Consider the following 26,290-nt stretch of genomic DNA (forward strand, 5'->3'; position numbering starts at 1 on the left):
GGTGGAGGCAGGGACTCCGCAGGGAGCAGGTGGTCAGAGGGATGCCCATCCCAAGGGACAGCTGTCACTGTTGATGTGCCACCCGGGGATAGTGCGCAATCTGTTCCAGTCCCACGTGACCCGGAGTCACAACTCAAGTGAATTAACCAATAATTCTTATCAAACACGCAAAGGCTTTGACCCTTGGCTGCCCAATAATTACAGTCACCAGGTTTGTAAGTTGAAACACAATTACTCTTTATTTATAATGAGAATAACGATTAAATATACAGTGAATAGAACTGGATAACAACAAGCTAGCGTAATACGAATGTTACTGTCCCACCCTCTACCAACACACACAGGACAGACAAACATGGGGTGGGGGTGGGTGAAGGTCAAAACATAAGAGTCTTTGCTTCTAATGATGGTTTACAGCCTACGTTCGTCACAGTATGCTCAGGTCTGCAGCCTGCCATGGTCTATAAGCTGCCAAAAAGAAACTGAAAGCTCCTTGGGTCTGTGAACCAATCCAATGGGATCAGAGGCAATCACCGCCTGTTACCAGGCAGAGCACAACCTTTTGATCCAATTCATTGCCACCACCCACATAAATCAAACCGAGTCATCACTAAAGCCAACCAATCTCCAATTACCAGTCTAAAACAGCACAGCCTTCAGGAATCTGTTTGAGTTAAAGGCTGCTTCTTACAGGCTGCTGTGTCTTCAAGTCACAGGTCCATTAAACATCCATGGATCAAAAATGTAACAGCAAAAATAAAAGAATAAAAGAAAGGGGAAACAAGGGAATAGACAGACAATGAACTAGTTGGAACAGGAAGGAGCCTTACACTGTGGAGGGGGTATCAGAAACATTCCAGCGCCTGTAGGTACAGAAGGACAACTCCAGCTGCCTTCAGGTGCTGGAGATGCTGTGCCTGGTCCAGGTTAGTCCGATGCCCAGACGCATAGGGCACCCATCACTGTGCGGATGTCCCTGGGTGCTGGCGTTGGCGGATGCCCCTGGGTGCTGGCGTTGGCGGATGCCCCTGGGTGCTGGCGTTGGCGGATGCCCCTGGGTGCTGGCGTTGGCGGATGCCCCTGTGTGCTGGCGTTGGCGGATGCCCCTGTGTGCTGGCGTTGGCGGATGCCCCTGTGTGCTGGCGTTGGCGGATGCCCCTGTGTGTTGGCGTTGGCGGATGCCCCTGGGTGCTGGCGTTGGCGGATGCCCCTGGGTGCTGGCGTTGGCGGATGCCCCTGTGTACTGGCGTTGGCGGATGCCCCTGTGTGCTGGCGTTGGCGGATGCCCCTGTGTGCTGGCGTTGGCGGATGCCCCTGGGTGCTGGCGTTGGCGGATGCCCCTGTGTGCTGGCGTTGGCGGATGCCCCTGTGTGCTGGCGTTGGCGGATGTCCCTGTGTGCTGGCGTTGGCAAGATCCCACACAGGTCCGCAATCAAACCCTGGAACGAGCCAGAGGCATAAACATTCAGGGCGACTGTCACTTGAATGCCAGGTCTGCCACCGTCAGGCACAGGTGGCACACGATCTTCCTGGTTAGCCGGATTTCTCAGCCGCACATGCAGTCCAATAGCTCCTTGAAGGCCAGGTGCTGACGGTATAAATCTGGCCTGGAGCAGCATCTCCTTCGCACCTCCTGCCCGGCCCTATAGGACAGCTGGGACCTGAGGCACAAGGCCTGGCAACTGATCTTCTGGGCAGGCTCCTCTTATGCAGGATCCTCCCTGGACTGACCTGGTGCTCACGGCACCATGAATCGTCAACGGCAGCACTGGCCAGGTACATAGTGAGCATTGCTTGCATGGTAGCACAGTGGTTAGCACTGTTGCTTTACAGCACCAGGGTCCCAGGTTCGATTCCGGCTTGGGTCACTGTCGGTGCGGAGTCTGCACATCCTCCCCGTGTCTGCGTGGGTTTCCTCCGGGTGCTCCGGTTTCCTCCCACAAGTCCCGAATTCGGCGATTTAGACATTCTAAATTCTCCCTCCGTGTACCTGAACAGGCGCCGGAATATGGCGACTAGGGAATTTTCACAGTAACTTCATTGGAGTGTTAATGTAAACCTACTTGTGACAGTAAAGATTATTATAATTATCATTATTATAAAGACCTGGGTGTCCAGCTGAGAGACGCTGTGACAACGGATGAACGGACATTGCGCGACAATCGCCAGGCAGGAATGTTCCCTTCCAGTCGGGGGACACTTGAGCAGTCAAGGGCATTCAGCCTCTGATCTTCAGGATGTTCGACAACACAGAATCGCTGAGCAGAAACTTATAGCCAAGATCCGGGCGCATGAGTGCGGCCTCAACCAGGACCTTGGATTCATGTCGCATTACATTCATCCCCCAACATCTGGCCTGGGTTTGCAAAATCACACCAACTGTCCTGGCTTGAGACAATTCACACCTCTTTAACCTGGGGTTACCCCTATCTCCAGTCGCTCCATCTCGACCTGTAAAGACTTAATTACCTGCAAAGAAACATTCAAAGTATCATCTCGCATCATTGACTTTGTCTATATATGTGTTTGTGGAACCCACCTCTTCGTTCACCTGAGGAAGGAGCTGCACTCCGAAAGCTAGTGATTCGAAACAAACCTGTTGGACATTAACCTGGTTTGGAGATTAAACAGAGAGTGAATACCAGAATCACTGGTGCTGGGATCTTCACTTATACTTAGAACATCTAAGTTGATTGATTATTTGGCAATCTTGGCTTAGATCCGCACTGCTTTATCAAATGTCAATTTTGGTGACAATACAAACAGTCAGCCGCCTTAAACCAACATGATTCAGGGGTAACATCGGTAACATTCCATTTTAAGCATCATTGACTGATTGCCTATTCCGTACCTTTTTGTTTTGTTGGTGACTGAAATTGTTTCCTGCTTTGTGGCTGCTTGGGGTGTTTTGACACCACAGCTGTTGCAGGCTTCTGCTCTAACTGGTGAACAGCAGCATTTTATTCGCTCTGCAGTACGGGTGCACCTTTTTCAGCACTTGTATCGGCCATCGCCATTTACCATTTAAAAATGATGGTGGCCTCGGCAAGCAATCTGCATTGCTGTTCACGCCACAGACTAACCTATTCCACAACATGACATTACTTGTGGCTCCAAAATCACAATACTCCAGCAATTGCTTGAGTTTAGCGGTGTACGTCGCGGTCAATTCACCTGGGGCTCATACCCTCAAATTACATTTGAATCTCATGGAGAATGATTGATGGTTGAGGTTGCAATTGAGCCTTCGCTTAATCCACTAGTTCACTAAATGATTTGGGATGATTGGGACTGTAAGACTGCAAATAAGGCTGGAAGATCAGTGTCCCAAAACCATTTAGTAGAATTGTTTTGCATTTTGCCATCTCCCCTATTACATTTTACTCTGAAATAATACCCAAGGTGCTCAAAGTTTTGTCCCTTCATCTGTGGGGGAGTCACATAGGTCTACTTGCCCAAAGAAGCATTCTGGTTGTTTTTTAGACTTCGATTAAAAACGGATACTCACAGCCTTCCTGCCAGAGGCAGTGTCAGGAGAATTTATCCTCATCGCCAAATGTAAAGATACTCGTTCACAAACATTATTAGTGAACACAACAGATATTTATCAATAGGAATTGCACAACAGCCTGATGGCTGTAGCCAGCTCTCAAACTGTCTCTTTGCCTCGGTGCCTCTCTTACCATGCGCTTCCACACTGAGTCCCAATTGGTTACACAGATCGGTGTGATCCTTACTCTGATGTGTTGCCCTTAAATGGACAATCACCACAAGTACCTTGTTCTCAGTTTCTTTAACGACAACATTAAATTTATCCATATGAATAGCTGCTTCGTATGTAACAAAATCCTTCAATTAGAAATGGCCTTCCACCCATTTTGTAAAACCCTGCATTTTCAGCCTTATTTTTTTATCATCACCATTGTAGGATAGAATCTTACTTTTTAATAGAATTTACAGTGCAAGAGAAAGCCATTCGGCCCATCAGGTCTACACCGGCCCTTGAAAGGACACCGTACGTAAGCCCACACCTCTACTCTATCCCCACAACCCAGTAACCCCACCTAACCTTTGGACACTAAGGGGCAATTTAGCATGGCCAATCCACCTAACCTGCACATCCTTGGACTGTGGGAGGAAACCGGAGCACCCGGAGGAAACCCACACAGACACGGGGAGAACATGCAGACTCCGCACAGACAGTCACCCGAGGCCGGAATTGAACCCGGGGCCCTGGCACTGTGAGGCAGCAGTGCTAACCACTGTGTCACTGTACAATATCTTGCATAGATATTGATCATTACTGCAAACTTTATGCATATAAAACAATAAAGGTTGATAGATTGTGAGCATATTTCGGTACGATACAATATGATCCTTAAATACATTTTGTTAAATCAACCATAGGCCTTTTGAACGGCAGAGACACATTTTCCAACCAAAAAACAATTGTGATAAAAAGTCATGATATGAAGTGGCTTCAGTGAATTCTTCAATCTTCAGTTTTGCGTGTTAGTTTTTCTCAAAAGCAGCAAGATGGTGATGGTGATACAGAACATAGAACACTACAGCGCAGTACGGGCCCTTCGGCCCTCGATGTTGCGCCGACCCATGAAACCATCTGAAGCCTATCTGACCTACACTATTCCATTTTCATCCATATGTCTATCCAGTGACCACTTAAATGCCCTTAAAGTTGGCAAGTCTACTACTGTTGCAGGCAGGGCGTTCCACAACCCTACTACTCTCTGAGTAAAGAAACTGCCTCTGACATCTGTCCTATATCTGCCACCCCTCAATTTAAAGCTATCTCCCCTCGTGTTGGTCATCACCATCCGAGGAAAAAGACTCTCACTGTCCACCCTATCTAACCCTCTGACTATCTTATATGTCTCTATTAAGTCACCTCTCAGCCTTCTCCTCTCTAACGAACACAACCTCAAGTCCCTGAGCCTTTCCTCGTAAGACCTTCCCTCCATACCAGGCAACATCCTAGTAAATCTCCTCTGAACCCTTTCCAAAGCTTCCACATCCTTCCTATAATGTGGTGACCAGAACTGCACGCAGTACTCCAGGTGCGGCCGCACCAGAGTTATGTACAGCTGTAGCATGACCTTGTGGTTCCGAAACTCAATCCCCCTACTGATAAAGGCTAGCACACCATATGCCTTCTTAACAGCCCTATTAACCTGGGTGGCAACTTTCAGGGATTTCCAAAGTGAACCACCTCACACTTTTCCGCATTAAACTCCATCTGCCACCTCTCAGCCCAGCTCTGCAGCTTATCTATGTCCCTCTGTATCCTATAACATCCTTCAGCACTATCCACAACTCCACCGACCTTCGTGTCATCTGCAAATTTACTAACCCATCCTTCTACACCCTCTTCCAGGTCATTTATAAAAATGGCAAACAGCAGTGGCCCCAAAACAGATCCTTGTGGTACACCACTAGTAACTGAACTCCAGGATGAACATTTGCCATCAACCACCACCCTCTGTCTTCTTTCAGCTAGCCAATTACTGATCCAAACCGCTAAATCACCTTCAATTCCATACTTCCTTATTTTCTGCAATAGCCTACCGTGGGGAACCTCATCAAACACCTTACTGAAATCCATATACACCACATCAACAGCTTTACCCTCATTAACCTGTTTGGTCACCTTCTCAAAAAACTCAATAAGATTTGTGAGGCATGACCTACCCTTCATAAAACCGTGTTGACTATCGCTAATCAACTTGTTCTTTTCAAGATGATTATAAACCCTATCTCTTATAACCTTTTCCAACATTTTACCCACAACCGAAGTAAGGCTCACAGGTCTATAATTACCAGGGTTGTCTCTACTCCCCTTCTTGAACAAGGGGACAACATTTGCTATCCTCCAATCTTCCGGCACTATTCCTGTCGACAAAGACGACATTAAGGTCAAGGACAAAGGCTCTGCAATCTCCTCCCTGGCTTCCCAGAGAATCCTAGGATAAATCCAATCTGGCCCAGGGGACTTATCTATTTTTACACTTTCCAAAATTGCTAACACTTCCTCCTTGTGAACCTCAATCCCATCGATCCTGGTCGACTGTACCTGAGTATTCTCCTCGACAACATTGTCTTTCTCCAGTGTAAACACTGACGAAAAATATCAATTTAACGCTTCCCCTATCTCCTCTGATTCCACACACAACTTTTCACTACTATCCTTGATTGGCCCTAATCTTACTCTAGTCATTCTTTTGTTCCTGATATACCTATAGAAAGCCTTAGGGTTTTCCTTGATCCTATCCGCCAACGACTTTTCGTGTCCTCTCCTCACTCTTCTTAACTCTCCCTTTAGGTCCTTCCTGGCTAACTTGTAACTCTCAAGTGCCCTAACTGAGCCTTCATGTCTCATCCTAACATAAGCCTTCTTCTTCCTCTTGACAAGTGCTTCAACTTCCTTAGTAAACCACGGTTCCCTTGCTCGACAACTTCCTCCCTGCCTGACAGGTACATACTTATCAAGGACACGCAGTAGCTGTTCCTTGAAAAAGTTCCACATTTCGATTGTACCCATCCCCTGCAGTTTCCTTCCCCATCCTATACATCCTAAATCTTGCCGAATAGCATCATAATTGCCTTTCCCCCAGCTATAATTCTTGCCTTGCGGTATATACCTATCCCTGCCCACAGCTAAAGTAAACATAACCGAGTTGTGATCACTATCACCAAAGTGCTCACCTACATCTAAATCTAACACCTGGCCGGGTTCATTACCCAGTCCCAAATCCAATGTGGCCTCGCCCCTTGTTGACCTGTCTACATACTGTGTCAGAAAACCCTCCTGCACACACTGCACAAAAAACTGACCCAACTAAAGTACTCGAACTATAGTATTTCCAGTCAATATTTGGAAAGTTAAAGTCCCCCATAACAACTACCCTGTTACTCTCTCTCCTGTCGAGAATCATCTTTGCTATCCTTTCCTCTACATCTCTGGAACTATTCGGAGGTCTATAGACAACTCCCAACAGGGTGACCTCTCCTCTCCTGTTCCTAACCTCGGCCCATACTACCTCAGTAGACGAGTCCTCAAACTTCCTTTCTGCCGCCGTAATACTTACCTTGATTAACAATGCCACCCCCCCCCCCCCCCCCCCCCCTCTTTTACCATCTTCTCTGTTCTTACAGAAACATCTAAATCCTGGAACCTGCAACAACCATTCCTGTCCCTGCTCTACCTATGTCTCCGAAATTGCCACAACATCGAGATCCCAGGTACCAACCCATGCTGCAAGCTCACCCACCTTATTCCGGATGCGCCTGGCGTTGAAGTAGACACACTTCAAACCAGCGTCCTGCTTGCAGGTGCCCTCTTTCAAACTTTTAACCCTATCCCTGACCTCACTACTCTCAACATCCTGTACACTGGGACTACAATTTAGGTTCCCATCCCCCTGCTGAATTAGTTTAAACCCCCCCGAAGAGCACTGGCAAATCTCCCCCCCAGGATATTGGTACCCCTCTGGTTCAGGTGAAGACCATCCTGTTTGTAGAGGTCCCACCTACCCCAGAATGAGCCCCAATTATCCAGGAAACCAAAACCCCCCCTCCTGCACCATCCCTGTAGCCACGTGTTCAACTCTTCCCTCTCCTTATTTCTCACTTCGCTAGCACGTGGCATGGGTAACAACCCAGAGATAACAACTCTGTTTGTTCTAGCTCTCAGCTTCCACCCTAGCTCCCTTAATTTCTGTCTCAAATCCCCATCTCTCTTCCTACCTATGTCGTTGGTACCTATGTGGACCACGACTTGGGGCTGCTCCCCCTCCCCCTTAAAGATCCCAAAAACACGATCAGAGACATCACGAACCCTGGCACCTGGCAGGCAACACACCAACCTTGAGTCTCTTTCGTTCCCACAGAACCTCCTGTCTGTTGCTCTAACTATGGAGTCCCCAATGACAAGTGCTCTGTTCCTCTTCTCCCTTCCCTTCTGCAACAGGGACAGACTCTGTACCAGAGACCTGTGCCCTATTGCTTACCCCTGATAAGTCGTCCCCCGCAACAGTATCCAAAACGGTATACTTGTTATAGAGGGGAACAACCACAGGGGATCCCTCCACTTGCCTCTTTGATAGCTGTTAGAGCAGCACAGCCTGAGAACCACATATCTGAAATCAAATGGCTTTATAATTATGGGGTTAAAAATGTAATTGAATCTTGTGAAATGTATTTCACAAGGTTGGGTTGAGACAGGATAATGGCCGGAATTCTCTGACCGTCGGGATTTTCTGTTGCCGCCGGCAGTGCAGCCCGCCCAGGGGTTCCCCAGCAGGGTGGGGGGGGGGGGCTTTAATGGGAAATCCCAATGACAAGCAGCGGGAAGAGAGAATCCCTCCGCCAGAGAATGGCACGCCCCCGAGAAACGCACGGCGGGAAGCCGGAGAATTCAGCCTACTGTCTCTGCGGGTTTATTCAGAGATCAGCTGGTCCAAGCTTTCAATTCCCCATTTGTTATCCCGGGAACCACATTGAGCCTCAGTGTCACTCGGTTCAGAGTAGGAAAGGCTGCCATTATTCTCATAGGCATTGGTTTGTGTTGCTCCTGGTTGAAAGCTCACATATGTGGACATGGTGAAACTTTACTGTGACTGCCCCACCGTCAAACTGTCTGCTGATACTCATTGTGTGGGCTCACTCATGAGAATTGGCTGCTTTGATGGGTTCAGACATAATCACCACCCACATAGCAAATCTGGCGAAACAGTTTGGACGTGGATAAATTGATCAGAATTTGCTTTAAATTTTCTATCGAATAGACTTTATGACCAGTTTTATAGCCATATTGTGTGTTCTCTGCCCAAAGGCAGATCCCAAAACTAATAAGTTTTTTATTTTTTTATTTTTCAGTAGTTGGGAAGTTAGTTCAGTGGGAATGGAGGCTAGGGCAGTTGAATGTTCCTCCTGCAGAATGTGGGAGGAAAGGGTCACCTCTCGTGTCCCTTCTGACTACATCTGCGGGAAGTGCACCCAACTCCAGCTCCTCGAGAGCCGCATTAGGGACCTGGAGCTGGAGCTGGATGAACTTCGGATCATTCGGGAGGCGGAGGAGGTTATTGAGAGGAGTTATAGGGAGGTAGTCACACCTCAGGTAAAAGAAGAAAGTAGATGGGTTACCGTCAGGGGAGGCAAAGGGAACCGGCAGGCAGTGCAGGGATCCCCTGTGGTCGTTCCCCTCTATAACAAGTATACCGTTTTGGATACTGTTGAGGGGGACGACTTACCAGGGGTAAGCAATAGGGCGCAGGTCTCTGGCACAGAGTCTGTCCCTGTTGCTCAGAAGGGAAGGGAGAAGAGGAACAGAGCACTTGTCATTGGGGACTCCATAGTTAGAGGAACAGACAGGAGGTTCTGTGGGAACGAAAGAGACTCACGGTTGGTGTGTTGCCTCCCAGGTGCCAGGGTTCGTGATGTCTCTGATCGTGTTTTTGGGATCCTTAAGGGGGAGGGGGAGCAGCCCCAAGTCGTGGTCCACATAGGTACCAACGACATAGGTAGGAAGAGAGATGGGGATTTGAGACAGAAATTCAGGGACCTAGGGTGGAAGCTGAGAGCTAGAACAAACAGAGTTGTTATCTCTGGGTTGTTACCCGTGCCACGTGCTAGCGAAGTAAGAAATAAGGAGAGAGAGGAGTTGAACACGTGGCTACAGGGATGGTGCAGGAGGGAGGGTTTTGGTTTCCTGGATAATTGGGGCTCATTCTGGGGTAGGTGGGACCTCTACAAACAGGATGGTCTTCACCTGAACCAGAGGGGTACCAATATCCTGGGAGGGAGATTTGCTAGTGCTCTTCGGGGGGGTTTAAACTAATTCAGCAGGGGGATGGGAACCTAAATTGTAGTCCCAGTGTACAGGATGTTGAGAGTAGTGAGGTCAGGGATAGGGTTAAAAGTTCGAAAGAGGGCACCGGCAAGCAGGACACTGGTTTGAAGTGTGTCTACTTCAACGCCAGGAGCATCCGGAATAAGGTGGGTGAGCTTGCAGCATGGGTTGGTACCTGGGATCTCGATGTTGTGGCGATTTCGGAGACATGGGTAGAGCAGGGACAGGAATGGTTGTTGCAGGTTCCAGGATTTAGATGTTTCTGTAAGAACAGAGAAGATGGTAAAAGAGGGGGGGGTGTGGCATTGTTAATCAAGGAAAGTATTACGGCGGTAGAAAGGACGTTTGAGGACTCGTCTACTGAGGCAGTTTGGGCCGAGGTTAGGAACAGTAGAGGAGAGGTCACCCTGTTGGGAGTTGTCTATAGACCTCCGAATAGTCCCAGAGATGTAGAGGAAAGGATTGCAAAGATGATTCTTGACAGGATTGAGAGTAACAGGGTAGTTGTTATGGGGGACTTTAACTTTCCAAATATTGACTGGAAATACTATAGTTCGAGTACTATAGATGGGTCAGTTTTTGTGCAGTGTGTGCAGGAGGGTTTTCTGACACAGTATGTAGACAGGCCAACAAGGGGCGAGGCCACATTGGATTTGGTACTGGGTAATGAACCCGGCCAGGTGTTAGATTTAGATGTAGGTGAGCACTTTGGTGATAGTGATCACAACTCGGTTATGTTTACTTTAGCAATGGGCAGGGATAGGTATATACCGCAAGGCAAGAATTATAGCTGGGGGAAAGGCAATTATGATGCTATTCGGCAAGATTTAGGAGGTATAGGATGGGGAAGGAAACTGCAGGGGATGGGTACAATTGAAATGTGGAGCTTTTTCAAGGAACAGCTACTGCGTGTCCTTGATAAGTATGTACCAGTCAGGCAGGGAGGAAGTTGTCGAGCAAGGGAGCCGTGGTTTACCAAGGAAGTTGAAGCACTTGTCAAGAGGAAGAAGAAGGCTTATGTTAGGATGAGACATGAAGGCTCAGTTAGGGCACTTGAGAGTTACAAGTTAGCCAGGAAGGACCTAAAGGGAGAGTTAAGAAGAGCGAGGAGAGGACACGAAAAGTCGTTGGCGGATAGGATCAAGGAAAACCCTAAGGCTTTCTATAGGTATATCAGGAACAAAAGAATGACTCGAGTAAGATTAGGGCCAATCAAGGATAGTAGTGGAAAGTTGTGTGTGGAATCAGAGGAGATAGGGGAAGCATTAAATGGATATTTTTCGTCAGTGTTTACACTGGAGAAAGACAATGTTGTCGAGGAGATCACTCAGGTTCAGTCGACCAGGCTAGATGGAATTGAGGTTCAAAAGGAGGAGGTGTTAGCAATTTTAGAAAATGTCAAAATAGATAAGTCCCCTGGGCCAGATGGGATTTATCCTAGGATTCTCTGGGAAGCCAGGGAGGAGATTGCTGAGCCTTTGTCCTTGATCTTTATGTCGTCTTTGTCGACAGGAATAGTGCCGGAAGACTGGAGGATAGCAAATGTTGTCCCCTTGTTCAAGAAGGGGAGTAGAGACAACCCTGGTAATTATAGACCTGTGAGCCTTACTTCGGTTGTGGGTAAAATGTTGGAAAAGGTTATAAGAGATAGGGTTTATAATCATCTTGAAAAGAACAAGTTGATTAGCGATACTCAACACGGTTTTGTGAAGGGTAGGTCATGTCTCAAAAACCTTATTGAGTTTTTTGAGAAGGTGACCAAACAGGTGGATCAGCGTAAAGCTGTTGATGTGGTGTATATGGATTTCAGTAAGGCGTTTGATAAGGTTCCCCACGGTAGGCTATTGCAGAAAATAAGGAAGTATGGAATTGAAGGTGATTTAGCGGTTTGGATCAGTAATTGGCTAGCTGAAAGAAGACAGAGGGTGGTGGTTGATGGCAAATGTTCATCCTGGAGTTCAGTTACTAGTGGTGTACCGCAAGGATCTGTTTTGGGGCCACTGCTCTTTGTCATTTTTATAAATGACCTGGAAGAGGGTGTAGAAGGATGGGTTAGTAAATTTGCAGATGACACGAAGGTCGGTGGAGTTGTGGATAGTGCTGAAGGATGTTATAGGATACAGAGGGACATCGATAAGCTGCAGAGCTGGGCTGAGAGGTGGCAGATGGAGTTTAATGCGGAAAAGTGTGAGGTGGTTCACTTTGGAAGGAGTAACAGGAATGCAGAGTACTGGGCTAATGGCAAGATTCTTGGTAGTGTAGATGAACAGAGAGATCTCGGCATCCAGGTACATAAATCCCTGAAAGTTGCCACCCAGGTTAATAGGGCTGTTAAGAAGGCATATGGTGTGCTAGCCTTTATTAGCAGGGGGATTGAGTTTCGGAACCACAAGGTCATGCTGCAGCTGTACATAACTCTGGTGCGGCCACACCTGGAGTACTGCGTGCAGTTCTGGTCACCACATTATAGGAAGGATGTGGAAGCTTTGGAAAGGGTTCAGAGGAGATTTACTAGGATGTTGCCTGGTATGGAGGGAAGGTCTTACGAGGAAAGGCTCAGGGAATTGAGGTTGTTTTCGTTAGAGAGGAGAAGGCTGAGAGGTGACTTAATAGAGACATATAAGATAGTCAGAGGGTTAGATAGGGTGGACAGTGAGAGTCTTTTTCCTCGGATGGTGATGACCAACACGAGGGGACATAGCTTTAAATTGAGGGGTGAGAGATATAGGACAGATGTCAGAGGCAGTTTCTTTACTCAGAGAGTAGTAGGGGTGTGGAACGCCCTGCCTGCAATAGTAGTAGACTCGCCAACTTTAAGGGTATTTAAGTGGTCACTGGATAGACATATGGACGAATATGGAATAGTGTAGGTCAGATAGGCTTCAGATGGTTTCATAGGTCGGCGCAACATCGAGGGCCGAAGGGCCCGTACTGCGCTGTAGTGTTCTATGTTCTATGTTCTATGTTCTATCCTTGGCTCTTTCTCTGCTATTGTTTCATCCTGAGCCATTTTCTTGGCTGTTTTTGTCAATGACGGCTTTGCCATTGCCTCCCACTCCAGCCAAATTTAAAGTGGCCACAGTCCCAGATGACCACGGTCTGCTTTCCCCTTTGAGGGGGGAGAGCTGACTGGCGATGATTTAACCTGAGGGTCACTACACCTCAGGCGAGGGAGCAAGGTTGAGAAGGAGGGGCCTTCCTGAATAACCTCAGCCGGTACGGGAATTGAACCCACGCTGATGGCCTCGCTCTGCATCACGAACCAGCTGTCCAGCATCTGAACGAGACCAGTTGCAAAATGGATTTTTGCTTATGCAAACTGCATTTGATTTTCTTGGAGTATTTCTGTGTTGCTCTGATCATCATGAGCAATCACTTCAATCTCAGCCACCATGTCTCCAAGGGAGGGGGTTAGTGATGGGTCACAACAGCTTATTACTAGACAATGTAGGCAGCGTAACTGCTTACTAATACAAGATGCTGAAGATATGAATAATCATCCTTCTGAGGGTCAGACAACTGAAATGATTCCACTCATCGTTGGACGGATACCTTGGACTATCTACAAAAATTGTCATTTAATACTGTTAAATAGGCACTGCGGATTAATTAAATCACGAGGAGTATTTTATCCACCCCCAGATCTAAATTACAGTCGCTGGCCCCAATCTGAGATCCTTAGTCATTGCCAGATCAGTGAGCAGGGATCCCAATCACCCGTCTAAAGAGAGGCGGTGTCTTGCTGCAGTCTCTCTCTCTTCCTGTCACAGTCTTTGTGGTTTGTAGCCAACGGGAAACAGCTGCCTGTATTTTAAGAATTGAACCAGTTTAGCTTCGAAGGCTTTAGCTGAAGATGATGATCTGCCATCAGAACATCCATCTTTAGGGAGATACTCAATTGTCCTGACGCTACGTTCCATTTTTATGGGAATAAACCAATTATTGATTCAAAGCATGTGACTCGTTTCCATGGAGTGTTTAACCAGTCCACTCATAAGAAAAGGGAAATTCACGTGATGGCAATAATACAGTTCAGGAGATGATTGGCACTAGTTAGAAATTCAGGATCACTATTATTGAACTAGATATTAGGTTGGAAGTGTTCAATGCCGATCACGCAGAATGCAAGGCCCACTCTTGAGTGGCTGGTGATGTTGAACCAGGTGAATACATGATTCCAATAAATGTTTCCCATTACCCAGAGGTTTTAAAATAACAATTAAATGTTAAATTAAAAGCAGCGCATCTCAACTGAAAATACAAAGTAACTACATTAAACATTCAACACAATATTACAGTCCTGTATATTCAGGTGTTGAATTTAATTTAAAAGATGTCACATAAGGAAACTAATCTTTTTAACTTACCTGCTGTGAGAATTTGATTTCGTATTTAATCCTTGTTGTTGTTTGTGTTATTATTTTGCAAACATTTTGAACCAGCTGCCCATGTTTAGCATCTCTTTCCGCTTCATTAATTCCCTTCCAATTCTCCTGCTAATTTCTGATTTTCTGACCTGCTAACTCCACTCCCAATATACACCCAATATACACCCAATATACACCCAATATACACCCAATTGATGTTTTTATAAAATTGAAGGCTTTGTGAAAACATTGTGAATTGCAGAATTCCAGCTTTTAGTTTATTAAAACTTTAAAAATAAGCTTTTTCATCTAGTTCCCTAACTACCAACTGCAGCCCTCTAACTGATTAAGTAACATTGGATATATCTGATCCTGCCTGATCTCATACTCATGCCATCACCAAGATTGGCTATTTCCACCTCTGTAACATGACGGGGCTTCACTCTGCCTCATGTTATCTGCTTCTGAAACCCTCATTCCTGCCTTTGTTATCTCCAGGTTCGACTGTCCCAACACACTCAAAGCTGGCTACTCACGTTCCACCCTGCTTAAACTTGATGCCATCCAAAATTCGTCTTCAGTGTCCTAACAGTGCCCATTCTCTATCGCCATGGTTCCTGCTGATCTACAATGGCTCCTGGTCAAGCAAGCTTTTGATTTTTAAAATTTTCATCTTTTGCTTTCAAATCCCTCCTTGCCCCTCCCCCTCTGTAACCTCCTCCAATCCCACAACCCTCCGAGGTATCTCAACTCCTCTAACCCCGGCCTTCTGCACATTCCGAGTCGTAACTCCTCCACCATTCACAGCAGAGCCTCCAGTTGCCTAGGCCCCGCCCACACCGCTCCACCTCACTTTCTCCCTTTTCCAACACCCCTCAAAACTCTGACCAGGTTTTTGGTCACCTGTTTTCTATGGTGCATCTGTAAAAGTTGATAAGAGTTAATGTGGACATGCCGAATTTCCTTAGTTTCCTGAGGACGTATAGGGGCTGTTGTGCTTTCTTGGTCGTAGTGTCGATGTGGGTGGACCAGGACAGATTTTTGGTGATTTGCACAGCTAGGAATTTGAAACTGTCAACCATCTCCACCTGGTCAGAAAAGGTGCAATAATCTGATCATTACATGGGTGGGCTACACTCTGCTTAATAATTCTCCTGGTTGTTTGGTAGCACAGAACTTGAGCTTTGTCGAAAAAGACATGTTGTTGAAGCTTTGTCTTGTAGTCAGGATGGATTTGCAAGAATACCAGTTGAAAAGGGAACAACAATTTATAACCGCATGAGGAGAGAGTGCTGATTTGTTAGCAAGTGGACTCTGATGGTGTTAAAGAATGAACAAAGAATAATAGAGAACAGGAACAGGCCCTTCGGCCCTCTAAGCCAGGCCCTTCGGCCCTCTAAGCCTGCACCGACCATGGTATCTGCCTAACTAAAACCGTAACTTACGGAGTCCGTATCCTTCCATTCCCACCCTATTCATATATTTGTCTAGATGCCCCTTCAATGCCGTTATCGTACCTGCTCCCACCCCCTCCCCAGGCAGCGCGGCCCATATATTTACCACCCTCTGTGTAAAAAAAACCTGCCTCGCACATCAGTTCTAAACTTTTCCCCACACAAGTTAAACCTGTCACCTGTTATAACCTGCACAGGACTTACAAAGTGGCAATGATTAAACTCCCTGTAACCCTCACCGAATACGAGCTCCCCCCATTAAAGGGGGGGCGGGGAGCTGGAAACCATGTATAGCTAAACTTCTGTATAAAGCCAGACAGTGGGTACCGACGGAGAGGGGAGGCCCGGCTGGGGGTTTCTGTGCTGTGTAAATAATAGTTATTGTAAATAAAACTTTATTTCCTTTTACAACAATGTGTGAACTCCCTTTGTGGTCGACTAAAGATGGCTAAAGGCATTGCAATGGAGAATGCATCAGGAATAGTTAACTGCCAAGCTTTTGTTCAAATTCAATCCAATGACTGATTGTGATCAGTCAAGGAACTGCCATGAGGAATGTACCAGTGAATGGCTGACCTCTAGCTTTCATTTAGTTGAAAATGGTGCAATGTATGGACATACATTTCAACACCGCCATTGACAGTTTTGATGACACCATGTGATGCCCAAGCTTTCGCACACTTTGTCACTTTCCATGAGAAACGCCTTTTCAATGAAAAAACACCTGACCTCCTACCCCTGCATATTTCCGATATGCAGATGATACGTTTGGGATATTTGAATCTGCAGCTGTATGTAAGAATTTCCTCACACACTTCCATGCACTCAAATTCACCTTGAAATGGACCAGTCAAATGAGCTCTGTTTCCTCAAAGTGCTGGTTTCAGATCTCTTCCAATGGGCTCTCTGTTATGGTCTACCACAAGCCTACTTTCAACAGCCAATATTGGATTTGGGATCCCTCAGTTCCACACGCTATAAGATTGGCCTTATCAGCAAGCTCACACATAGCCACCATCCAAACTTGATGCTGAAATCAAAGCGAGTTAATGGCTATCCGGATTAAATCATTGCGCACTGTATATGACACAAACTAAAGAATGGTCCTCGAACGTGACCGGTCCACCTCACATTACATAGAACATAGAACAGTACAGCACAGAACAGGCCCTTCGGCCCTCAATGTTGTGCCGAGCCATGATCACCCTACTCAAACCCACGTATCCACCCTATACCCGTAACCCAACAACCCCCCCCTTAACCTTACATTTTAGGACACTAAGGGCAATTTATCATGGCCAATCCACCTAACCTGCACATCTTTGGACTGTGGGAGGAAACCGGAGCACCCGGAGGAAACCCACGCACACACGGGGAGGACGTGCAGACTCCGCACAGACAGTGACCCAGCCGGGAATCGAACCTGGGACCCTGGAGCTGTGAAGCATTTATGCTAACCACCATGCTACCGTGCTGCCCCCATTACCCTGGAAAGGGAGGTATTCCAAAAATCTGAGCAAATGGTGAAGCCAGCTGTTTCACACTGCTACTGTGCAAATAGCAACATGAGTGATATTCGCCACGAACAGGATGCTGCCGTCAAACCATTGACGGTGTGATGGCTGGTATATAGGCGGATCGTATCAAACAGAGCTCCCTTCAGTCTCAGATAAAGCACAGATCACACCCAACCAGCCCGTGTTTGCAAAACCTAGTATTCAACATTAGATATGATTCTGCGATTGGACAGCACTTGTTAAGCAATCCTAAGATTATCGGTCATGGTTGCACAATTGCTCATTTATTCAGCTCAGAGGTGACACATATTCACAGACAGCGCACTTTCCTTTACAATGTGTACGTTCACACATTGTATCTTTCTCAACAAAACAAAAACTTGGGGGACAATCATTCCCTGGTTCATTCCCCATGGTAATGCTTTGGCCAATCAGAGTCAACCGGTCTGATTTAAATTTAAACTAAAGCTTGGAAGTTAACTGCTCCCTGGTGCACTCTCTTCTCATGCAGTATAAATTGTTGTTCCCTTTACAATTGGTATTTTTTCACCTCTGTCCCAATGATGTTAAAAACTTTGGCAGCTTGAATTAGTTGTTTAATCCAGTCACAAATCCAGTTAACATAATGCATCCCATCTTCAATTTACTATTCTCATAACGCTCAGATCAAATGCATTACAAAATTTCGTACATTTAAAATAAAGACATTTAAGTCACATTGCAAACACACAAATGAGAGGTTCATTAACAACAATCACTTCTGCTACACCCCGAGACACATTTTAAGCAAATGATTCTATTATTATTATTATTGAAAAGTTAAACTTTTCAATGGCAATTAGAAACATTATTTCACTGGAATCTTTTCCTTGACGAATCAAGATGGGCATGGAACCTCTCAGCAGAAAAACGCTTGAATTAAGAGGAAGAGGGGGTGGAGAATGGTCAGTCCAGCGACTGATAGCTGTTCAGGCTGTACAGGAAATAGTTTGTGAGCAGCGTGGTGTCCAGGGAGCAGAGCTGCGTTTTGCCAGCTGAGGAGAAGCAATAGACTCGACAGGTGGGAAACATATGGGAAAGTTAGAAGTTGTATGAACATAAACAGTCTCATTGAAAGCACTGAATGAGACCCCATTCCACTGAAAATCTTAAATAAGAAGCAACTACATTTGGTGCAAATTGAAATCTGCAAAAATAAACACTGGAAGGCCCAAACTCTGAAAACAGGAACTCTTAATCATTGCATAAATGCAAACATCAGAAACACTGGATACCTTGGAAGATAGAAAAGTCTGGCCCAGCTGAGAGAAACTGCTCGAATCATATCCAACATGTATTCCACCAACTTTATTTTCCTAAGCCCACATCATGAGTTTGTAGTTTTCAGTTAGATAAACAGGCAGCTTTTAAAAATAGCATTTTGTTTTTGATAGCGACATAGTTTAACCATTTGTGACACCGTCTTAGCTGAGGCTCGTACTGTCCAATCCAGAGTAAAACAGAGATAATTAGAAATATTAAAAAGAGACATTTTTTTGTTTGAAGAAATGGGTTGTCTGTACTGAGTGTATATTTGGCAAACTTCAATTCAGAAATGCCTCAACCGATGTGTCATCAATCTCGGTTCCTCCTGCACAATTCTGGTTTATAAAAAGGAACTAATGTGAAGCCACATGCTGAGAACACACATTGCAGCTTCTAATTAATATTATACATCATTTACTTCAAAGTAAATAATCATTAACCCAGTAGGGTGCAAACACGTTCCTTAACAGGAGGGAATCCTAAACTGCGCATAGTTAGGTTGATTTCCAGTATGCTGCTTCATATATTTTAGCACTACTGGATTTGAATAGAGGGCAAATAGAGAATAATTATGGGAGAAGCTGTGCTCAACTTTGCAATAGAAAGACAGTCCACTATATTTAAATAGTTTATCACCTTAATGGATGCTGGTTTCCAAAGTTATTTTCATTTCCTGCTCATGGAAGTTGCTAATTAGGGATCTCAAAGATTCCATCCTTCGCCCACACCTCTTCCTCATTTCAATGTTTCCATTGAGTCACAATATCCAGAAATACAAAATCAGCTTCCATTGGCACATTGGTATCCAGATTACCTTTCAAACATTGTGCTTTATGGTTATTTATTCATGATCGAGTCATGAGTAAAACAACAATTTTTTTACAACATACCTGCAAGATCAAAGCCTGGAACAAAATTGGTCACAATGATCTCTGTATTTTAGCCCCAGTTCCAACTTCCATTTCACAGGTTCATTCAGACTGAACTCCATAAAACAAACTTCAGAGCCTGTTACGGAAACTGCTCGTTGTGAATATCACAGCATTGCCTGTGACCCATCCAGCTGTAATCCTCAATAATCTCTGCTTCAGCAGGATTGACCTTTCCACTACTGAGGCTCCAGTTTCATCCTCTATAAATTAAAACTCACCTAAAACTCTGCTGCCTTCGTTCTTTTTTAAAAAATATTTAAGAGTGCACAATTCATTTTTTCCAATTAAGGGGCAATTTATTGTGGCCAATCCACCTAATCTGCACATTTTTGGGGTTGTGGGAGCGAAACTCACGCAACCACGGGGAGAACGTGCAAACTCCACACGGACAGTGACCCAGAGCCGGGATTGAACCTGGGACCTCAGTGCCGTGAGACAGCAGTGCTAACCACTGTGCCACCGTGCTGCTTCATTCTTTCCCACACAAAGTGTTGCTCCCAAACAACCCGTCCTCCCTGGTTTCAAAAGTAACTCCTGTTTTACAAATCCTTCCAGAGTCTCTGCCTTTTTAACGGAAACCTCCACAAGATCCTACATGCCAATGCATAGCCACGGCTCCTCTGGACCACCTACTTTGCATGGAGCATCCATCCATCTCCAATATATTCCATCCATTATAGGCACACAATCTTCTTTAATATTTAGCTAGATGATTATTCGGAGATTAAATGGAAAAAAAATGAAATCAAAAAGACTTTTTCAAACTGATGAATGGGATATTCCCATTCAGGAGTCTAGGGACATGTTTGATGTACATACGAGTTAAATGTTTCCCTTATTCAAGAAAATTATGGATCCCGAGAAGCTCAAAAAGTACAAATAGGCAAAGATAAAATCTAAAGCAGAAAGAAACAGAGATATAGAAAAATAAACAGGTTGCAAACCATTTAATCTAAAAGACCGAGAAAAGCTAAAACGTGATTGTGCCCCAGTCTGTATTTCTTTCAATTCTGTTCTGCATTCTGGTGGATATTATATATAAATATATCACAATTAATGTAATGTTTAAACTACCAGAACTCAATCCATGCAGCATTTCACAATAATAAATTACTTGTATGAAACAGGATAGTCTATAACAGTCTGATGTTTCTATCGATCCGATGCTGTTTCTGACTGTTTTATGAATTTGTTTCCTTTCCCCTGTCCCCATAAGTATACCTCAAATACTTGTAAAATCCCAATGGAATTGAAGATATTGTTATTTATGCAAAATAGTCTGGCTAATCAAAAATTGCAGAAAATGAATAATAATTCAAATACTAACAGTCTGGTTTCAAATATGGATTTTAAAACGTAGCAAATTCCACATATTGTTAACCTCCAATCTATTTAAAAATTACCACTGAAATTCCAATATTTAAATTAATAAAAAGGCCAAATAATAAATGAATAATGTATTAGTAATAAGGATGTCCATGGAATGAGCTACTTGGCTTTTTGGCTCCATTCCTGGCCGGTCCAGTGAATAACGGTTTCATCTAGACCACTCAGCCTGGGTATGTTGCCACAGTTCCTCCTCATTGCAACTAGCTGGTTTCTGCTAAAGATCTGCCACTGTTGTTACAAGCATGATCTGTAGATGCAAAAGCAACAGAATGAGTGGGCTGCCTTGTGTTCCAGGTGAGAAAAAGGATCGGCAGAATCAAGCAGACTGAAGATAGTTTTCCTGTGAATATTCTCAGTTTATAGAGGGTGTATGGGCAAGAGCAGATGTTGTAATACAATTTAACAGTTCATTACAATATTGTAGACAGACTGAGTGAAGAGTGTAATCTTTCCCTGTCCATTGGCACCGTCTAAACTAACCTTTCCAACTGATACTTTTGTTGGTGATGACGCAAAAATACAAGTGACCCCACAGAATGTTGATGTATCCACAAAATACTGTGGATTCTGGAGATCGGAAATAAAAGCAGGAAATGCTGGGGAGACTCTGCAGCTTTGGCAGCCCAGGCGGAGAAGAGAAGCAGAATTAATGTTTCAAGTCCAATGTTGCTCTTCTTCCACACACTTCCGAAGAAGTCATTCGACTTGAAACATCACCAATGCTGCCAAACCGAGAGTAGGGGGGTTCCAGCAATGTTTTAAGAATCAGAGTGTTAAGCCGGTGATGCCAAGGTGCACACACATTAGCAAATTCACCGTCTTCAAATAAAGTCCTCAGGGATGACCAGAAAATAAAGAACTTTTACAATATTAAAACCATAAAATTCCTTCAAATTATTTATTAACAAAATAATAAATTAGCTCAATTTAAATGCTTTAGAAATGCACACATGGAGTGAAAGCTGACCTTTTGAAAGTACATATTGCACCACAATCTGCTGTTTGCTGAACGGAGGGTCATTAAGTAACGATACACGTTCTGTGACAATGCCTTCTGACCAAACAACGACAGAATAATCATTTATAACCAAACTGTGTCACTGGAATTGAAAAGCAATAAATTAAAATGACCATCCTACAGTTTGTCAGTCAGAATAACAAAATGTTTTGACAGATTACGTGAATATGGGAGGCAAATTCAGACTGAAGGAACTATTAGCAATTTCTGGGCAAATGTTTATGATCGTTTAACTTCATTATTAGATGTACACGATTCCACGTCTTCAAGAGTTGAAACGAAACCAGATCCAAAAGAGCAGCATCGAAGCCAGCCAGCAGGTTTACTGGCAAAACTTCCTTAATTTTCCTTGGCACCGTCAAAAAATCCGGCACATTTTTATTCCCCAGGAAAAAATGCATCAGTTCCTGCTTCTGTAAGCGTTCCCTCCAGAAGCTCACCAAGTCCTCCAATCTTTCCATGAGGAATTTTTCATCCCAAGCTTCCAGGGGGCCCTTCAGCAGCAAATGAAAAAGTGCCGTCTTCATGTTGTAGGAACAAAGTATCGCATTCCACTGGACAGAGAACTGTTGGTCAAACTCTCTGCTGCCCACGTCACGAAGGGCTTTCAGAATCTGAAGGCATTTCAGGTGGCACGGGTGGTTTGGAGTTTGCACTTTCAGCCAATTTAGAAACTTCTGCTCGTGCTTGGCCAGATAAACATACCAGAAAGCCTCTGGCTTCAGGGGCCTGAACACAGCTGCAGATCCGCTCCAGGGCTGGGCTACAAGGAATACTGAATCACCGACATGAAGAGCTGGGATCAGCCGCACAGACATGGCAATGTGACAGCACACATAATCCGACTTTGGCAGCAGCTTCAGGATGAGCTGTTCATTGACCACAGACAGTGTCACAGAGCATCGGTCCTCACACTGGTATTTGATTACATTCAGGCATCTGTGCATCTTGCTGTAAAACCATCTTAATACCTGAGTGGACGACAGGGCACACTTCTTCTGAATATGGATGCAGAAAGAGTCGTTGAAATCTTTCCTGTACTTTGACCACTCGGATTTGCTGCAAGGATTCAATCTGCAGATGGCTGTGCCCCCCAGGTAGCAGGGTAGCTCCGTCCTCACTATATCGAAGGTGGGCTCCAGTTTCAGGACCTGGGGCACCTTGATGGGGACCAGGAGGTCGAAGCAATCCGGGCTGTTTATCTTATGCTGCTCATAGGCACTGCCAATTTGAACAAAATCCCCTCGGAAAGCCAGGGTGCATTCCTCGTGCTCGGTTTTGCCAACTTTAACCAGCTCGCTGACTATCTTGGTGACATGCGCCTTGCTGTGCCCCAGGACATGAGGGGAGAGTTTCAGCTTCTGTTCATAGTAAGCTTCAATGATAATCTTCCTGTCTGGAGAGCTGTGGCCAGATGCTCCCAGCCTGGGAGGGGAGGAGCAGAGTCGGGCTGGAGGGGCAGGGGACCAGCACTTGATCAGAAAATAACACAGCAGGAACACAACTGAGAGTTTGAAAAGCGGGAAGGGGCCAGGTTCCGTGTCTGAGCTCCTGTCCAGCTCACTTTTCAACTGCTGGACACAAAGGAAGGCGAGGCAGAGAGAAGTGAGCAGCAAGCAGACTGATACATTCACACAGTGAGCTGACATAGTTCACAGTGAACACAGCCCAGCTCCTCCTGCAGCCATGGGCAAAGCCCCCAGGGGGGTAACAGTCCGGGGGAGGGCAGACAGCGGCTCCTTCTCCCAATCTCCCCCCAAAAATCATCCAAATGCAAAAACTCCCGACCGTTACTTTACATTCAAACTTCCTGTTCCGAGGGAAATAGATTTGCGTCACATTTGCTATGAGCTATGAGGAAATGGCATCGTCCACATCACCCAGTTTGGGGTTTAAACTCTTGCACATTTAACTATTTGTTTGCTGCAGAATCACTGTGCAGATTTACAGCAAACACACATTGTACAGCCACCACTTCTATTAAAGTTTGCACGAAGTGGTTTTCTCAGCTGGCTCCGAACTCAAACACCTGCAGACGGCAGAATGAGTGTTTTGGTTCATGTTAGGCTGAGTGGATAATTACTGCCTAAAAAGCTGCTCAGGTGAATTGGGAATAAAGCAGCCTCATGTGTCTCTCCCATTCTAATTAAGGTGTGTGTGTGTCTGCATACCAGAGGGCAAAGGACTTGTTAATCATTCACTAAATGAGGAGCTCCATATGCTTGGAGCAGCTAATTTAACACCAGTAATCCCATTATTCTCATTGGTTAAACTGAGTGGTTCCTCAGGAGACAGCGACTTTTGCCAGGATGCAGGTGTATCAAAGCTCTGGGCGGAATTCTCCCATCGGGAGACAAACAGCCGACGCCGGAGTGAAACCCGGAGGGCGCGATTCTCCGCTGCCCACAACGGGTCGGAGAATAGCGGAGGGCCTTCCCGACAATTTTCACGCCCTCCCGCTATTCCCCCCCACCCCCCCCCCCCCCTCCACAGCCGCCCCATGACACGAATCGTTGCTCGCCATTTTTTACAGCGAACAGCGATTCTCCCCAGGCCGATGGGCCAAGTTCCCAGGCCTTTACGACTGTTTTCACGAACGCGATCACACCTGCTCTCACCGTTCATGAAAACGGCCGCAAAGTGCCGTCCCGGACAACCATGGCACATGCGCGGTTGCCGTCTTCCCCTCCGCTGCCCCGCAAGACATGGCGGCTTGATCTTGCAGGGCGGCGGAGGGAAAAGAGTGCGTCTTTTAGAGATGCCGGCCCGAGAAGGGGGTACCCAGATGATCCGGGGGTGGGGCACAGCTTTGAGATGCGGGAGGGGAAGGGGGGTGAACGGCCGTGGGATTTCCCTTTTGGGACACCCACTCAGAATTGTGGTGAGATAGCGGGACTCCCCCTGGAATCCCACTTATTCCTCGCTATGCATAAATGTGCATGGCAAGGAATAGTGAATCGCTTCCTGGTCTGTGCTGCCAGGGGGAATGTAAATCGACAGCAATTCTCCTCCGCAGGGAGAACATTGGGCTGGACTTTCCGTCCGTGGGATCCTCCATTTCGCCGACAGCGCACCCACACCCCCGGATTTCCCGATGGCGTGGGGGGTGCCCACAATGCCCCATTGGCTGGCTGCCAGGGCGGAGAATCCCGCTGCCCAGGGGGCGGGGGCGGGGGGGGGGGGGGAGGGCGCCGTGGGACAGAGAATCCCACTGCCCAGGGGGCGGGGGCGGGGGGGGGGGCAGTGGGACAGAGAATCCCGCTGCCCAGGGGGCGGGGGGGGGGGGGGGGGGCGCAGTGGGACAGAGAATCCTGCTGCCCAGGGGGCGGGGGGGGGGGGCGCAGTGGGACAGAGAATCCTGCTGCCCAGGGGGGGGGGGGGGGGCGCAGTGGGACAGAGAATCCCGCTGCCCAGGGGGCGGGGGCGGGGGCGGGGGGGGGGGGGGGGCGCAGTGGGACAGAGAATCCCACTGCCCAGGGGGCGGGGGCGGGGGGGGGGGGGGAGGGCACAGTGGGACAGAGAATCCCGCTGCTCAGGGGGCGGGGGCGGGGGGGGGGGGGGGCAGTGGGACAGAGAATCCCACTGCCCAGGGGGCGGGGGGCGGGGGGGGGGGGGGGGGGGAGGGCACAGTGGGACAGAGAATCCCGCTGCTCAGGGGGCGGGGGCGGGGGGCGGGGGGGGGGCGCAGTGGGACTGGGTATTAGACTGTGTTTCCAGTTGTTTGACAAAACCTCTTTTTAATGATAATTCCACTTTGAATTGGATTAAATTAAATACTCCACAGGAGAGATGAGAAGGAATTTCTTCTCTCAGAGGATAGTGAATCTGTGGAATTCTTTACTGCAGAGATCTGTAGAGGCTGCGTCGTTCAGAATGTTCAAGGCTGAGACAGACAGAATTTTAATCAGGGAGGGAATCAAGGGTTATATGGATAAGGGAAGTGAGCTGAGGGTCATTAGATTGGTCATGATCCCATTGAATGGCAGAGCAGATTCGATGGTCCGAACAGCCTACTTCTCCTACATCTTATGGTTTTTGGTAACAAAATCTGGGATTGAAAGTTAGTCAGTAATCGTGACTATTATCGCTTGTCATAAAATCCCATCTGGTTCGCTAATGTCCTTTAGGGCAGGAAATCTGCCGTCCTTACTCGGTCTGGCCTACGTGTGGCTCCAAACCCACAGCGATGTGGTTGACTCTAAACTGCCTTCAGAAATGATCTAGTAAGACACTCAGTTCAAAGGCAATTAGGAATGGGCAACAAAAGCTGCCCTTGCCAGCGATACCCACATCCAATGAATGAATAAATAATATGAAGTAATAAAATGAAGGAAAGAAAAGAGGGAAGAAAAATAAATGCCAGAAGGGAGTCAAAGCAGAGGGAGAAAGGGCACCAAAAGCAGACGGGGTAATGGGCGAGGCCGTTCAGGCGAGCGAATCAGC

The 26,290-nt window shown here is 46.4% G+C and overlaps 2 protein-coding genes across 2 annotated transcripts in view; one reads left to right on the forward strand and one right to left on the reverse strand.

Moving 5' to 3' along the window:
- The window catches only part of LOC119978922 (palmitoleoyl-protein carboxylesterase notum1a-like), an 89,722-nt gene that overhangs the window by 43,045 nt on the left and 20,387 nt on the right, over positions 1 to 26,290 (forward strand). The gene's annotated exons all lie outside the window — the stretch shown is intronic.
- Positions 21,714 to 23,889, reverse strand: LOC119978677 (inositol 1,4,5-trisphosphate receptor-interacting protein-like 2). The gene has a single exon (XM_038820465.1). It carries the CDS (start codon positions 23,494 to 23,496, stop codon positions 22,045 to 22,047), a length of 1,452 nt encoding a protein of 483 aa, XP_038676393.1. The 5' UTR covers positions 23,497 to 23,889; the 3' UTR covers positions 21,714 to 22,044.

This window comes from Scyliorhinus canicula, chromosome 15 (assembly GCF_902713615.1).
Source record: "Scyliorhinus canicula chromosome 15, sScyCan1.1, whole genome shotgun sequence".
In the NCBI taxonomy this organism is placed as follows: domain Eukaryota; kingdom Metazoa; phylum Chordata; class Chondrichthyes; order Carcharhiniformes; family Scyliorhinidae; genus Scyliorhinus; species Scyliorhinus canicula.

Excerpts from the sequence above, each read along its gene's own strand:
- LOC119978677 (XM_038820465.1), bottom strand. The coding sequence starts at position 23,496 with ATGTCAGCTCACTGTGTGAATGTATCAGTCTGCTTGCTGCTCACTTCT.